Genomic DNA, 14,425 nt, shown 5'->3' with positions numbered 1-14,425 from the left:
AAGAACGTCCCCTTCGCGAGGGGCAGTGAGAGCGTGTGCGCAGAGGGCTGGAATGAAGCAGCGCAAAGAAGAGCGTCTCCGCATCCACCCAGCGGCCACGATCCGCATAGACAAAGATTTCCCTTCCTGCACGGCTCATGGCGCAAAGCTTTGTTTGCTCCTCCAGCCCTGGGGCTGGAACGCGGGGCCTGGGCTCTGTCCCTGCCCTTCCTTGGCTCAAGGCTAGCCACTCTACCACATGAGCCGCAGCGCCACTTCTAACTTTGGAAATAAGAATCCCACGGACTTTCCTGGCCCTCAGATCTCCTCCCGAGTAGCTGGGATTACAGCTGTGCGCCACCAGCACCCGGCTGACAAAACCTTTTTATTCAATCCCAGTATTGTTTCTAACTAGCCATCTTTAGGACATGGGGTCAACTCTGCCCGGGGTGTGTCTACCAGTGAGGCTCATGCCCAGACTCCCAGCAGGCAGGGTTTGAACCTCTGGCCTCCCCTTGAGTGCTCCCCCGAACTCTCTTGCTAGGGTTCCCAGCTTTTAGCCCCCTGGACCCCTGGCTTCCCTTCTCAACTGGCCATCACCCTTCTAAGGAAGACGTCCCAGCCTTCTGCGGGCCTAGCCGTGTGCTAGGACACAAGAAGCAGGCCAAGAATGAAATCGGGACTCCAAGAAACAAGGGTCCCACGGCCCTGCTTCTTTGAGGAATAGGCCGTCAGGCTGCGAAGCCTGAAACGACACTGAGCGATGACAGCCTGTAATTTCCCATCTCTATTCCACGCTAAAACGACAGGCCTGAATCAAGCAGTGACCGCACGCCACCTTGGAACTGGCCCGGCATTCGCCCTGGACTCGCAAGAATCCTGTTTCTTCATGCGGGTATTTCCTTAATCCCCGCTCCCAGGGCAGCTTTTCTTCCATCAACTCGCCATGAGAGTTCTCAATGGGCTGTTTCTTTGGGTGTGTTTTTTTTAAACAGGAAAATGAGCCCAGTGCAACTTCAGAACGAAATCACAACACCCTGACCCCCAGAGGGACAGTAAGGGAGAGAAACTCCCGCTCCAACCACAGGCTGGCCACCTGCTGCCTGTCCTGTCCAGAAAGGGACAGCCAGAGGCCATCCCCATCCTGAAAGGCAGCAGGCATTAAGAACCCCAGCAAAAACTGTACAGGCCCGGCCGCCAGCTTGGATCCCTCTCTTCTGTACCACAGCCACTAGCCGGCTGGGCATGGTTGTGCACACCTGTAATCCTAACCTTTGAGAGGATTGTGAGCTTCAGATCAGCAAGATCCAAAAAGAAAAAGGACTGAGGGAGACCCTCCATTTGCCTTAGAAGGGGCCAGCTCCTCCTGTGTGGTGGAAGGTGTGGACAGCGGCCTTAGAACTTGGAGGCTAAGGCGCATGCGGGGGAGGCAGAGGGGCCTCGGAGGGGTCCCCTGGCCACTGTCACCACCTGGCTCTGAACCAGCAGGGTTCGCACACCAAGGAACGGATCTGGTCACCTCCTGCCCAATCCCACAGGGCAGGAAACATCACCCTAGGGAAACTGAGGCAGCCACGATCTGTCACTACCCAAAAACACAACACAAGCAGCCCGAGCCTTTACCGTTCCCAGCGAGTCCCCGCCTGGCATCCGCAGCCTCCCTCCTCCTCCCCGCCCCGCCCCGCACTGCACTGTAATGGCAATCTACACCAAGGCTGGCCAGGACAGATCGAGAAGGTGGGGTTCCCTGGTAGGAGCAAGGGTGGGGGGGTGGTCTCTGAACAAATTGAAGCATGGTTCTGGTCTGGGAGGCCCTCTCAGGACCCCCAGTCTGCCTTCATGGTGGCCTGGACCAAGGAGGAGAGTGTCTGGGGTCTTTCCCCCCCCATCCCTTCCCCCCCATTTCAGGAAAGATGGGCACCTGCCTCCAACATTCCTGCCCAGACTCCCATGTCCCTCCTACCTCTCCCGAGTTGGTTTAGCACCCCCTCCCCCTCCCCCAGGTCTAGCCCTGAGCAAGCAGGTGTAGGCCTCGGGACTCCAGGCTCTCCTGGCAGGCCGGTCACACGAGATCCCGCTCTGTGTTCTAGGTGATCACAGAAGCCAGCACTGGCCAGGGCCAGCACCTCATCCGCACGCCCTTTGCCGGGGTGGACGACTTCTTCATCCCTCCCACAAACCTCATCATCAACCACATCAGGTAAGGGGGGGTGGGAATGGGATGGGGCCAGAGCGTGGACCCCACAGCTTAGCAACTGTGTTGGAGCTAATGCCACTGGTGATGCCAGGGACTCATCCTCAGCGTGAACACAACAGAGAAGAAAAGGAGCGAGTGTCTGCGCGTCCTGTAACGTGTGTGCATGCTCGTACGGGGCTTACACTCGGGGCCTGGGCTCTGTCCCAGAGCGCTCAAGGCTGACACTCTTAACACTCCTCCGCTTCTGGCTTTTCAGTGATTCATTAGAGTCTCAAACGCTTCTCTGCTTGGGCTGGCTTCGAACTGTGATCCTCACATCTCAGCCTCCTGCAGTGCCAGGCATGAGCCTTTGGCACCCAGCAAGTTCTGCCCCCTTGGACGGAAGTGCCAGGACACTTGGGTCTCCATTTCGAATGATGCCACAGGCACAGATTTGCTCAACTGAATCGTTACTGTCCAATTCGGACTCATCCGCTAGTCCACGAACCAGCTGAGACGCAGATCTCCTGTGTTTCCTCTTGGCCTTAAGTCCACACTCACCCCACAGGCCCCAGCCCCGCTGCCACAGGCTAGGAGAGCTGAGACTAAAGCCTTTTACCCTCGTTCAAAAACACTTCTGCCCAGAGCACCAGTGGCTCACAGCTGACTGTAATCCTAGCTGCGCAGGAGACCCCAGATCTGAGAATCAGGTTCAGTGCCAGCCTGGAGGCATAGCCAGACTCACACCTGTAATCCTAGCTACTCAGGAGGCTCAGATCTGAGGATTGCGGTTCAAAGCCAGCCTGGGCGGGAAAGTTCATGAGACTCTTATCTCCAGTAAACCACCAGAAAGCTGGAAGTGGCGCTGTGGATCAAGTGGTAGAGCGCTCACCTTGAGCTGAAGAGCTGACGGACAGCGCCCAGGCCCAGACAAAAAGAAAAAAGAGGGCTGGGAAGGTGGCTCAGTGGTAGAGCACTTGCCTTGCATGCTTGAGGCCCTGGGTTCGAATCCTCAGCACCACATAAGAAAAAAGCCGGAAGTGGCTCTGTGTCTCAAGTGGTAGAGCGCTAGCCTTGAGCTGAAGAGCTGAGGGACAGCGCCCAGGCCCAGAGTTCAGGCCCCACGACCGGGCCCAAAAAAAAAAAAAAAGAAAAAAAAAAGAAATGTAGGCATAGCTCAAATGGTAGAGCATCTCAACCAGAAGAGAAAACAGAGCAAGAATGTGGAACCTCCCCCTCTCCCCAGTTCAAGCCCCAATACCAGCGTGTGCGCACATACACAGACGCACTTGTGAAGAGGAGTGCATGACAGAGGCTAAGCCCGGAACCATTGTTCCGTCACCCAACTTGGGCTGACCCGCATAACTTACTTAAGCCATTCCTGCAGAATGGTCGCTCTTCCTAGGTTGCCGAGGCTGGAGGCTTGGCTCAAGTGGTTAAGCACCTGCCTACTAAACAGGAGACCCTGAGTCTAGTCCCCCACCCCGCATACCACCGAAATAAACAAGAGACCCGTGATAAAGGGAGAGGGGAGGGGTAAGGATGCGGTCATTTCAGACAAACGCCAGCCCTCCCTCCCTACCCCTGGGGGGGGGAAGCCTCTGGCTCTCTGACCCCCCAATTCTTCCCCCCTCCCCACCCTCCATTCCCAGGTTTGGCTTCATCTTCAATAAATCCGACCCCGCAGTCCACAAAGTGGATCTGGAGACACTGATGCCAATCAAGACCATCGGCCTGCGGCAGCACGGCTGCGTGCCCCAGGCCATGGCGCACACCCACCTGGGCGGCTACTTCTTCATCCAGTGCCAGCGGGACGCGGCCATGGCGGCCACAGCGGCCCAGCTGGTCATGGACAGCGTCACTGACGCGGTGCTAGGCCCTAACCGGGGTGTCACGGGCACCCCTCACGTGTCCCCCGACGGGCGATTCGTCGTGAGCAGCACCCCGCACAGCCCCCGGCTGCACGTGCAGGAGGTGAGCACGCGGGGCGAGATCCGGACCCTGCGCGAGCTGCAGATCCACGCGGGCGTCTCGGACGTGGCGTTCCAGCACTCCTTCACCCACGGCCACCAGTACAACGCGTACGCCGCCCTCGACACAGAGCCCGGCCTGCTGTTCCTGGAGCTGTCCACCGGGAAGATGGGGGTGCTGAAGGACTTGAAGGGGTCGCCCCCCGAGCCGGGCCAGTCCTGGGGAGGACCCCGCAGGGTCCTGAGGGACAGCGGGCTCTTCGGACAGTACCTCCTCCTGCCAGCCCGCGAGTCACTCTTCCTGATCAACGGGAGACAAAACACACTGCGGTGTGAGGTGTCGGACATAAAGCGGGGGGCCACCGTGGTGTGGGTGGGCGAGGTATGAAGGAAGCCCAGGCCAGAGCCCCGGAGCCCACCCTGCTCCCCCCCCACGGCACCTCCTCATCCTGAGACACCACACACACCCCGAAGCAGGTGCCCCTGTACATTGCCACACCTGTATTCGCTTTGCGGTGCAGCACCGGTCTCCTGGCCAAGTCTTCTAGCATATAAGGCCTGCGGCTGCTAGCAAGATCGGGGATGTGGGGGGGAGGGTGTTTTGTGATTTTTGTTCTTCATTAGAAAGTATGATTCACCGCCTTGAGCTACGACGAGAAACCCATGGTTTCTGTGCCCAGCTGGGCCACAGCCCCGCCACCCAGCGAGCCTTCCTGCTTTCCAGGCTTGGCCTGTTCCTGTGCCCCGGAGAAGACACACCCAGAAGCCGGGGCTGAGCTGCCCACCCCCCAACACCCCCCCCCCCCCCCCCCCCCCGCTCCACCACACTTGCTCCTTCCAGGCTTCTGCTGTGCTTTCCTTTCCCATCCAATTTTGGTACAAGCTGAGCCAATGAGACTTATCTACACCCTTGGTTTGGGGGGGGGGAGGGGAGAGTCTGGGGGGAGGGAACAGGAGGGGAAAAAAATCATTCTTTATTTTGGAAAGTTTTTGATTAAAAACTAATTTTTTATAATTGCAGATGCTAGTAAGCAGAAAGATACTCTTCTGAGGGCCCAGCCTTCCCTGCTTGCTTTAGGCCGAGTCTCGGGAGGGAGGGAGAGAGGGAGGGAGGGAGGGAGGAAAGCCACACCTCCCACTCCACAGCCAGAAAGAACAGTGATTCTCTTCTGTGTCATTGTAAATCCCCGCTGCCCCCAAAACATGGCTTCAGGCTGCCTTATCAGTGAGGACTCGAACCCAAGCCCTGAGGGCCAGCTTCTCACCTCATTAGTTAAGTACCCTGGATTCAGAGCAGACCAGCCTTGCCAGGCAAAATGGAGGCATCCTCCGGCTCAAACCTTGAGGTTCAAAGTGCTGCTCATCCATTGCTCCTGAGGTGGCTTTTCTTCCCAGGTGCTCAGCCACGCCTCCTCCCAGAGCCCTTACACGAGCGCGCGTGTGCGCATGCACACACACACAAAATGGAGCATCTCAGGTGGGCAGCCCTGTGAAGACCTGAGCACCAAGTGGCTCACGTCTGAAATCCATGCTGCTCAGGAGGCTGAAATGGGAGGATCGTGGTTCAAAGCCAGCCTAGGCAGGAAATGCTATGAGACTCTTGTCTCGAACCACCAAAAAGCCAGAAGTACAGCTGTGGCCCAAGTGGTAGAGCACCGGCCTTGAGCATAAAACATCAGCCAGGCCTAGAGCTCAAGCCCCCAGAACCAGGACCAAAAAAAAAAAAGGCCCCTAAACACATGTCCCTCACGCATGTCAGTGGTCCCTGCTTCCAGACTTTCACAATTATTGTCCCTGAGGTAGACATAAGTGACAAATCCCAAATACCCCCTTCACCTGCACCACGACCGCTGATGGTGAAAACAGGGACTCTATGCCACTTCCCTAGATTTAAAAAACAAACAACAAAAAAAAAAAAACCTGGGCACTGGTAGCTCACGCCTGTAATCCTAGCTACTCTGGAGGCTGAGATCTGAGGATCACAATTTGAAGCCAGCCAGAACAGGAAAGTCCATGAGATTCTTATCTCCCATTAACTATCAAAAAGCTACAAGTAGAGGTGTGGCTGAAGTGGTACAGTGCCAGCCTTGACGGAAAAAAAGAAAATAGCCAAGCAAGAATGCAAGATACTGAGTTCCTGCTCCAGTACTGACACAAAGAAAAAAAAAACAGCTAATGTTCCCTTTCATAAAAGCTGAAATAGCAGGAATCCATCTTACCGCTTTCTTTTATGAATCAATTAACCTATTTGCTTCCAAATTCCCACATTCATCACTAAAATTCTCTAGTGTCCATGAACTGTTCCTTTCAGTAAATGTCAGCCTCGGGCAGAAGAGTCGTCTCCGAGTCTCAAAACGGAGCCATTTCCCCAACGCCCAGGCCACACGCTCGAAATGGCAGGCCTGAGGCCTAGTGTGCAAAGTCAGGGCAAAGCATGGAGGTGATTTTTTTTTAAGCCGTGAAACCAACAGATCACTCAGAAGATAGGAGGACAATTCCCCCACCCGATCTTCCCACCCCCCACTTCAGCACCAGAAGACGGAGAAAGAGATAGCACCAAGACACTTGGGTCTCCTATGGCACACACACAGATTAACAGCTAACAGTGTGAGTTAGTGATTTACCAAGAAAATTGCTAAATTACAGAAAGCTACCTTCAGAAACTAGCAGTGAGTTTTGACATGTAATTGATTTCACAAAATACTCAACGCTTTTTCTCTAGGAAAACACACACACACACACACGCTGTACCTGTGAGGTCATTTCAAATGGAGAGCTTCATTTTCATTCTGTACAAGTGAGCAGAACCCACTGGGCATCTGGGGCTCACGGCTGTCATCCTAGCTACTCAGGAGCCTAGGATCTGAGGATCACGTGGTTCAAAGCCAGCCCCCGCAGAAAAGTCCTTGAGCCTCTCAAGCCAGAAGTGGAGTGGCTCAAGTGGTAGAGAACCAACCTTGACAGGAAGCTGAGGGACACAGCACCCAGGCCCTGAGTGTAAACCCCGATACGAAAAAGAAGAAAAAAAAGAACGGATAGACCCCCCACCATGAACCCACATGGATCCAAAAGCTCCCCTGGCTATCCCTGAATGGCTAATGCTGAGCCATCCAGCTGAACCTGATGCTGACCCAGGCTGAGGCTACCTTCCCCCAGCCCCTGAAGGAAGCATGGAAGCAGCCTGCAAAGCCTTTGCTGGGGTCAGTGACTAACGCCTTGCTCTATCTACATCCTTTGATCTAGAGACAGGTTCGATGGCGCCATTCTGGAGAAGGGCACCCAAGCACCTTCTGATCCACCTCCTCCTCTGTACAGCAAAAGACTCCCAGAGAAAAGCCTTGGGAGACAGCTCGCAAGCCTGAATAGAAGCAAGAGAGCAGCCTGCTTAGAACAGTGTGGTTTTCTCTTTCATTTCAAACAGCCAGGAATTGGCTTTGTCATACATAGCCCACATTCTTGGTTTCTATTGACCAGTAACCTGTGAACTGAAGGAGATTTCAGAACTGAGATGTAAAGAGAAAAAGCAAAAAGAAAAAAAAAAACAAACAGATTCATTCTGGATATATTTTTCTACAAGGGGCTAAAAGTATCGATTTCATTTTCCATGTGTTTCATTTCTACTTCCACAGACGCTCAGCCCTCTCGCAAACTCTTCTCCACACCCCGTCCAGGTGCAAGCCACGGCTCCCTGTCTCTGTGTATCCACTGATCTACCTCGCATTCTCCTCCCTGGCATCACCCCCACCCAAGGCTGTCCCCAGGCCAGGAGGCCAAACAGATGGAGGAAGGTGACTACAGCGACCACACCGAAGTCCACACCCCAGCCCCACCCCCAGGATCTACAGTCCCACTCTCAACCAATCAGAACCCAGCAAGATATAGCCTCACACTGACCAGAATCCCAGACCAGAGAACACATGATAGTTCAACCTCTTAGGGGGGAGGCCTGAGCCCCCAAATTGCCCTCCATCTCCATCTTAATTCTTTTCCTATTCTCTTCTGGTGTCTCAGTCCTCTTGATCATGAGTGACTCCATGACACCTGCCCCCAGCCCCCACACACATACACACGCCGAGTTCCCTGTGGCCTTTTCCCATACACAGTGTCTTCTTGCTTTGGGATTTACGTAAGTCATCACTTAGTGGACCGGACTCTGTGATTGGCTCCCAGACTGGACAATGTAGACAGAGCTGTTCCATTCAAGGAAGTTAACTGCCTTGATTTCTCTCCACAGCCAAAGAGATGGTAAAGCAGAGATGTTTCAGATATTCACGGAGACATGACCCCGTGCCCTTCCTCAGGGTGGGGTCAGATGGCCAAAGTACCTGATGGCGGCCACCGAGTCCTGCTTGTGTCAACACCACGCTACCTGCCCAGTTGCTTGGGGATTTGACTTGGGCCTCAACTCGTCAGCAAATACCCAGAGATGAGAAAGCATGGTCTTAGCTTCCCCCTCCCCCCCCCTTGACGTGGAGCTGGTGCAGCCAGTTGGAAAATCCTAGATGAGTGAAATCCTGGAAAATGTAAAGGGAGTAAAGATTCACTTCTGGTTCATAGTGAGACTTTCTTAGCATTTAATGTAGGTTTGTTTTTTTCTGCTCTATACATAAAGTCGCCATTCACACACCCTCTTTCCAAGGTCTGCTTGACAGACAAGGGGCCATCCCTTCCTGACGTGACCAAAGAACGTGGGCCCTGCCTTACAAGGTTCTAGAAATCTCCACCTGTGCCCCACCAGGTAACTACGGACTGGCCCCTACACCAAACCTAGAGACTCGCAGTTCCGTGTGGGTCACTAGAGCAAGATCAGAAAAGGCAGTCTTTTGAAAAAGGCACCCCTTTCCACCACCACCCCCCGCCCCGAGATCAGAGCTTTCAGAGCTTTTGTTTTCTAAACAATCTTGCCTGGCTGGGAGTCCCAAGCTCAAACCCAAGAACCTTTCCTAGCGCCATCTTTCCCCACTGCTCAAAATGGCACCTCCCCAAGAAGCTGTTACTCCCTGGCGACATCAGCTACTTTCAGATCAGCGAAGGAAACGGGGGGGGGGGGGTCGTGGGTGGCTGGGTGTCCCAGCCCCATGGCCCCCACAGATCAGCAGGTCACGCTGTCCCGCCCCCAAACAACCCTGAATAGGTGAAGCCCCACACACTCTGTCCCTTGAACACACCGTCCGCCTTGTGTCATGCCCCAAGTATATTTTCTGTGATTGCCAGGATTTCTCAACAGGCCTCCTGTGACTATTCTACATGTGAATTTTCTCCCCTTATTTATTATACTTGTATATATACAGATTATTTTTTAATACATCCACTTTGGTACTGATCCAGTAGCCGTTATGTGGCATTTGGAATCCGTTGGTGTTTACCTTGGCGTCTGGCATGGAATCGAACACGCCACGTCTTTGCAGTGTATCACTTAGTGAGGAGAACACACCCATCGCCATAAACGACTGTCCTTGTAAATGTGCTTTTTCTGAGGATTTTACAATAAAACTTGAGAAAAACTTACCTTTTTTTTCTTCTTCTGGTATCTGCCAGCAGTTTAGGCTAAGCACAGGCTTTAGGGCAGGATTCTGACTCCTCCCCCCACCCCTATCCAATCAACTCCCCGCCCCACCCCAAAGACCCCCCCAAAATTCATGTGGAGGACTGAGTTTCAGTGTTTGACTGGGATAGGAGGAGGAGGGATTAGACTTGTTTTGGGTACTGGTCCTGGGCTTGAACGCAGAGCCTGAATGCTATCCCTGAGTTGGTGTTTTTGTTTTCTTTTTTGTTCTTGTTTTGTATTTTGGTCTTCAAGGCTAACAGTCTACCATTTGAGCCACTTCTGGCCTTTTGGGTGGTTCATTGGAGATCAGAGTCTCACAAACTTTCCTGTCCCAGCTGATTTCTAATCAAGAGCCTCAGATCTCAGCCTCCTTTGGAGCTCAGATTATAGGCTAGGCCTGAGCCACTGGCACAACGAGTTCATTCATTCATTTTATAGCAGTGGCCCCAGCCAAGGTGACAGATGAAATGAGCCATCACAGTGACACTGACACACACACCTTCCCTTCTCTCCTGGAGCACCAGCTGCGTCCAGTTCTATGACAGGACACTGGCCACGTATCAGCTTTGACCCCACAGCAGGGGTCATTGTAATCTGGGCTGGAGAAGACGCTGCCTTCCATCCACGTCCAATGGAGCAATGCACCTGTTCACAACCTGTGCCACGGCTCCCTGCCACACCCCCCGGGGGACAAAGCCAGAAGCTCCACTTCCCGGGGCTCCCATCCTCCCAGATGCCCTCCCTGCTTCCCTCTCCGCCACCTCAGCTGAAGGAAAGAGGTCCATGAGTTCTCAGCCACTGAGCTCCGTGTCTGATCCAAACCTCGCACTGGGGGATGAAGCAGAAGGTGGAGGCCAGTGTGCTCACCCCCAGCCCAGCCCAGCCAGCCCCGACGCAGCGACCCATCCCCGCATGCTATGTGTGCTGGTTGTCTCTTGGCAGGAAGCCCTGGGGTGGCAAAGGTGAGCTGCGAACAGGGCAGGAGACCCCACCCCAGCGAATACCCAACTGTTCCCTCCTCACCAGGCCAGAAGGAAACCATTCGCATGCACAGTGCCCGAGCCTGGTGCCCAGATCTAAAAGGAGGGCTGGCTCTTCAATTTGGCTTAAAAAACAAATAGCTTAAGAAGTTTAGGCAAACGAGTTGTTATTCAACAAAGCAGTTGAATATGAAGAAAACCCATCTTGATCAATGTTACCCCTTCCATCTCTCTCCCCCATGCCCTCCCTCTGCCCCTACTCTGTCCCTCAATTTTCTTCTCTCTCTCTCTTTTTTGTCAGTCATGGGGCCTGAACTCTGGGCCTGGGCGCTGTCCCTCAGCTCTTCAGCTCAAGGCTAGCGCTCTACCACTTGAGCCAGAGTTCCACAGCTTGGTAGTGGTTCATTGAGGATTATGAGTCTCACAAACTCCTGTCCAGGCTTAATTCAAACCATGATTCTCAGATCTCAGCTTCCCCAGTAGTCTGGATTACAGGTGTGAACTACCAATGCCCAGCTATTTAGCATTATTTTAATAGTTTAGGTATACATAGCCTGGGGCCCAGCAATTCTCCTAGGAATCTACACAAGAAAAGAATATACAGCAAATACACACACACACACACACACACACACACACGCACGCACGCACGCACGCACGCACGCACGCACGCACGCACGCACGCTACAATGGAAATAAGTCTCACCAACATGTTGAATCACAGGATCAATAGTAGTTCAAAAGGAGCCAAATGAACTCTTCTCTCATTGGTGGGTAAAAGATATAAGGAAGACCATCACAAAGAGAGAGAAGGAAACTCGTGAACAATACAGATGGGAAGAGTCTGACCAGAAGTCAGAGCGATACAGAAGAGAAGAGAGGAAGAGACTAACTGGAAATCTGAGCAAGGAAGGGGAAAGACTGACGAGGCCCACGCAGGGCTCCTGAACGCTGGCAGCATGCCGCTGCTTGGCCTGGTGGTGATTTTAATTAGCCTAATTCTAAAACTGTGTAAGTAGAAAGCCCTAGTGGTACAGTCCCAGCACTTGAAAGGATAATGCAGGACAATCCCTTGAGTCCAGAAGTTCAAATCCAGCCTGGGCAACATACCAAATATTGCCCCCCAAAACCCAAAACATTGTTCATACATGGTATATACACACTTCTAGCATTGTATTATGTGCATGTTATATTAAACATATGCTGGTGCTAGGGGTGAACTCAGGGCCTTGAGCTCTTGCTTGTTTTTTACTCAAGGATCAAGCTATACTATAGGTTACTACTGTATGCACACCTCTACTTCTGGCCTTTTTCTGGAAGTAAGATTCTGAGTTGTTTTTTTGTTTTTTGTTTTCTTTCTTTTCTTTTCTTTTTTTTTTTTTGGGGGCCAGTTCGGGGCCAAAACTCAGGGCCTTCATACTGTCCCTGAGCTTCTTTTGCTCAAGGCTAGCAATCTACCATTTAAGCCACAGCACCACTTCCGGCTTTTTCTCTTTACAATACTGAAGAATTGAACCCAGGGCTTCATGCATGCTAGGCAAGCACTCTACCACTAAGCCACATTCCCAGACTGAATCTCTGAGATTTATCTATCCAGGCTGGCTTTGAACCATGATCCTCAGATCTTAGCCTTCCGAGTAGCTAGGATTACATCAACTGTAAATTATGTGTCCAGATTACAATATGTAACATTTAAAGAATTCTCTTTCTGGGGGCTGGAGGTGTGGTTCTGTCAGCAGAGTACCAGCCAATGAGTGAAGCGGCAGGTACCAAACTCAAGTCCTGGTCTCATACCTGAAAAAGAAAAGAACTTTCTTTTTTTTTTTTTTTTTTTTTTGGGTCCAGTCGTGGGGCCTGAACTCTGGGCCTGGGCACTGTCCCTCAGCTCTTCAGCTCAAGGCTAGTGCTCTACCACTTGAGCCACAGCACCACTTCTGGCTTTTTTTCTTTTTGCTTATGTGGTGCTGAGGAATTGAACCCAGGGCCTTGAGCATGCAAGGCAAGTGCTCTACCACTGAGCCACCTTCCCAGACCAAGAATTTTCTTTCTAGTAACATGTCGTTGGTCTTTTTTTTTTTTTGTACTGGGGATCAAATCCAGGACTTTCTAAGTACTTCACCACTGAACTACAGCCCAGCCCTGAGCCATATATTTTAAATTCATTACCACCTAGAAATGGGGAAGGAACAACAAATACTTGCCTAGGTTAGAGAAATAAACCAAAAAAAAAAGACAAAAGGGTTGGGTGTGGCTCAAGTAGCAGAGCACCTTGCCTAGCTAGCATGAGGTGCTGAGTTCAAAACAAGACAAAAGCAAATCAGGAAAAAAAAATTAATAAAAGTACAAACAAAATGGGGCTTGAAGCCGGGTGCTGGTGGTTCACGCCTGTCTTCCTAACTACCCAGGAGGCTGAGATCGGAGGATCACAGTTCAAAGCCAGCCTGGGCAGGAAAGTCCGTGAGACTCTTATCTCCAATAAACCACCAGAAAACTGGAAGTGGTGCTGTGGCTCAAGTGGTAGAGTGCTTGCCTTGAGCTGAAGAGCTGAGGGACAGTGCGCAGGCCCAGAGTTCAAGCCCCACGACCAACAACAACAAAAAAATGGGGCTTGGGTTTTGACAGAAAAGTAGGACAGAGTATAAAACCTTGGGCCTAAGCAAGGTGAACAATTATAAACAGAGACTCCTGACTAAATCCAGGACATTCAGAGAGACTCATCTTCAGGGTAAGAATCTTCACATACCCATGGCTCAAGGAAACCAGGAAAAGTCTCTCCTGCTTGGATTGAGGGTAGGAAAAGGGACTTCGCCAAGAACTCATATTCATAGGACCCCTGTGTAGGTTTACCTAATCCTTCTAGCGGAGGGGGCAGGAGGCTTTCTTCTGCCAAGGGCCATTTGGGATATTTATAACATCAGTTGCAGGCCTACATTTATTGCATTTCACTGGGATAAAAAGCTCCCAGATTTATTGAATTTCAAGTCCTACCTGCAGTGGCCTTGATAGAGCCAGATCAAACCATCCCCCCTTCCTGCCCCCACCCCTGGCTCTTGCAGCCTACAGGCTGGACATTTCCCATAGAGAATGGGGAACGGGTATAAAATTTACCTCTGGCCAGGAAATGGAAGCAATAGGTTTTGCTTTGTTTTTGTTTCTTTTTGTCTTGTGTGTTCATTTATCTGTCTTTAGGAGGGTGAGGAGAGACACAGAAATGGAGGGACAAAGGGCGCACACAGGTAGCAGAGGTGGAAAATGTGGAAAATGAACTGTACAACTCATGGGTGGAGATGGAAGGGAAACACTGGGAGAGAGCAAAGGAAGGGGTGACAGTGTCCAAAGAAATGTTTTCAATACCCAACTTATGTAACTGTACCCCTCTATATCACCTTTATAATAAGAATTTTGAAAGAGTACTCTTACCAAAAAATTAGCCCTGGGTCAGGTGCTTGGAAGTCAGAGCTGTAGTTCTAGCTACTCAGGAGGCTGAGATCTGAGGATTGCGGTTCTAAGCCAGCTCAGAAGGAAAGTCTGTGAGGCTTATCTACAGTGAACCAGCCAAAGCCAGAAGTGGAGCTATGGCTCAAGAAGCTAAGCAAGAGTGAAAAGCCAAGTCATGAGTTCAAAATCCCCAATGTACACAAACACACACACAACACACACACATACAACACACATGCACACACACACACTGAATTAGAAAAATCACAAGAGAAACAAATAGCCTTAAAAAAGAACAAGCAGAGAGGAAAAATGGAGCCAAAGTTCCATAAAT

General features: G+C 51.8%; 1 protein-coding gene across 1 annotated transcript; it reads left to right on the top strand.

The window, feature by feature from the left end:
- The first annotated feature begins 742 nt into the window (after nt 1–742).
- LOC138808222 (follistatin-related protein 4-like) lies at nt 743–5,143 on the top strand. The gene is made up of 3 exons (XM_069994214.1): nt 743–874; nt 2,070–2,179; nt 3,808–5,143. The coding sequence occupies exons 1-3, from the start codon at nt 743–745 to the stop codon at nt 4,511–4,513; spliced, it is 948 nt and encodes a 315-aa protein (XP_069850315.1). The 3' UTR covers nt 4,514–5,143.
- Nucleotides 5,144–14,425: the final 9,282 nt, after the last annotated feature.

The sequence above is a fragment of the Dipodomys merriami genome, unplaced genomic scaffold, assembly GCF_024711535.1.
Source record: "Dipodomys merriami isolate MVZ:Mamm:240054 unplaced genomic scaffold, mDipMer1.0.p SCAF_447, whole genome shotgun sequence".
Taxonomy (NCBI): Eukaryota; Metazoa; Chordata; class Mammalia; order Rodentia; family Heteromyidae; genus Dipodomys; species Dipodomys merriami.
The sequence above is the reverse complement of the archived record's forward strand: the minus strand, read 5'-3'. Positions and strand labels throughout refer to the sequence as shown.

What these genes read in the sequence shown, in the direction of transcription:
- LOC138808222 (XM_069994214.1), top strand. Translation starts at nt 743, where the DNA reads ATGACAGCCTGTAATTTCCCATCTCTATTCCACGCTAAAACGACAGGC. An exon ending in AATCCTGTTTCTTCATGCGG is followed by an intron (nt 875 to 2,069) that starts GTATTTCCTTAA and finishes TCTGTGTTCTAG; the next exon opens with GTGATCACAGAAGCCAGCAC. An exon ending in CTCATCATCAACCACATCAG is followed by an intron (nt 2,180 to 3,807) that starts GTAAGGGGGGGT and finishes CTCCATTCCCAG; the next exon opens with GTTTGGCTTCATCTTCAATA.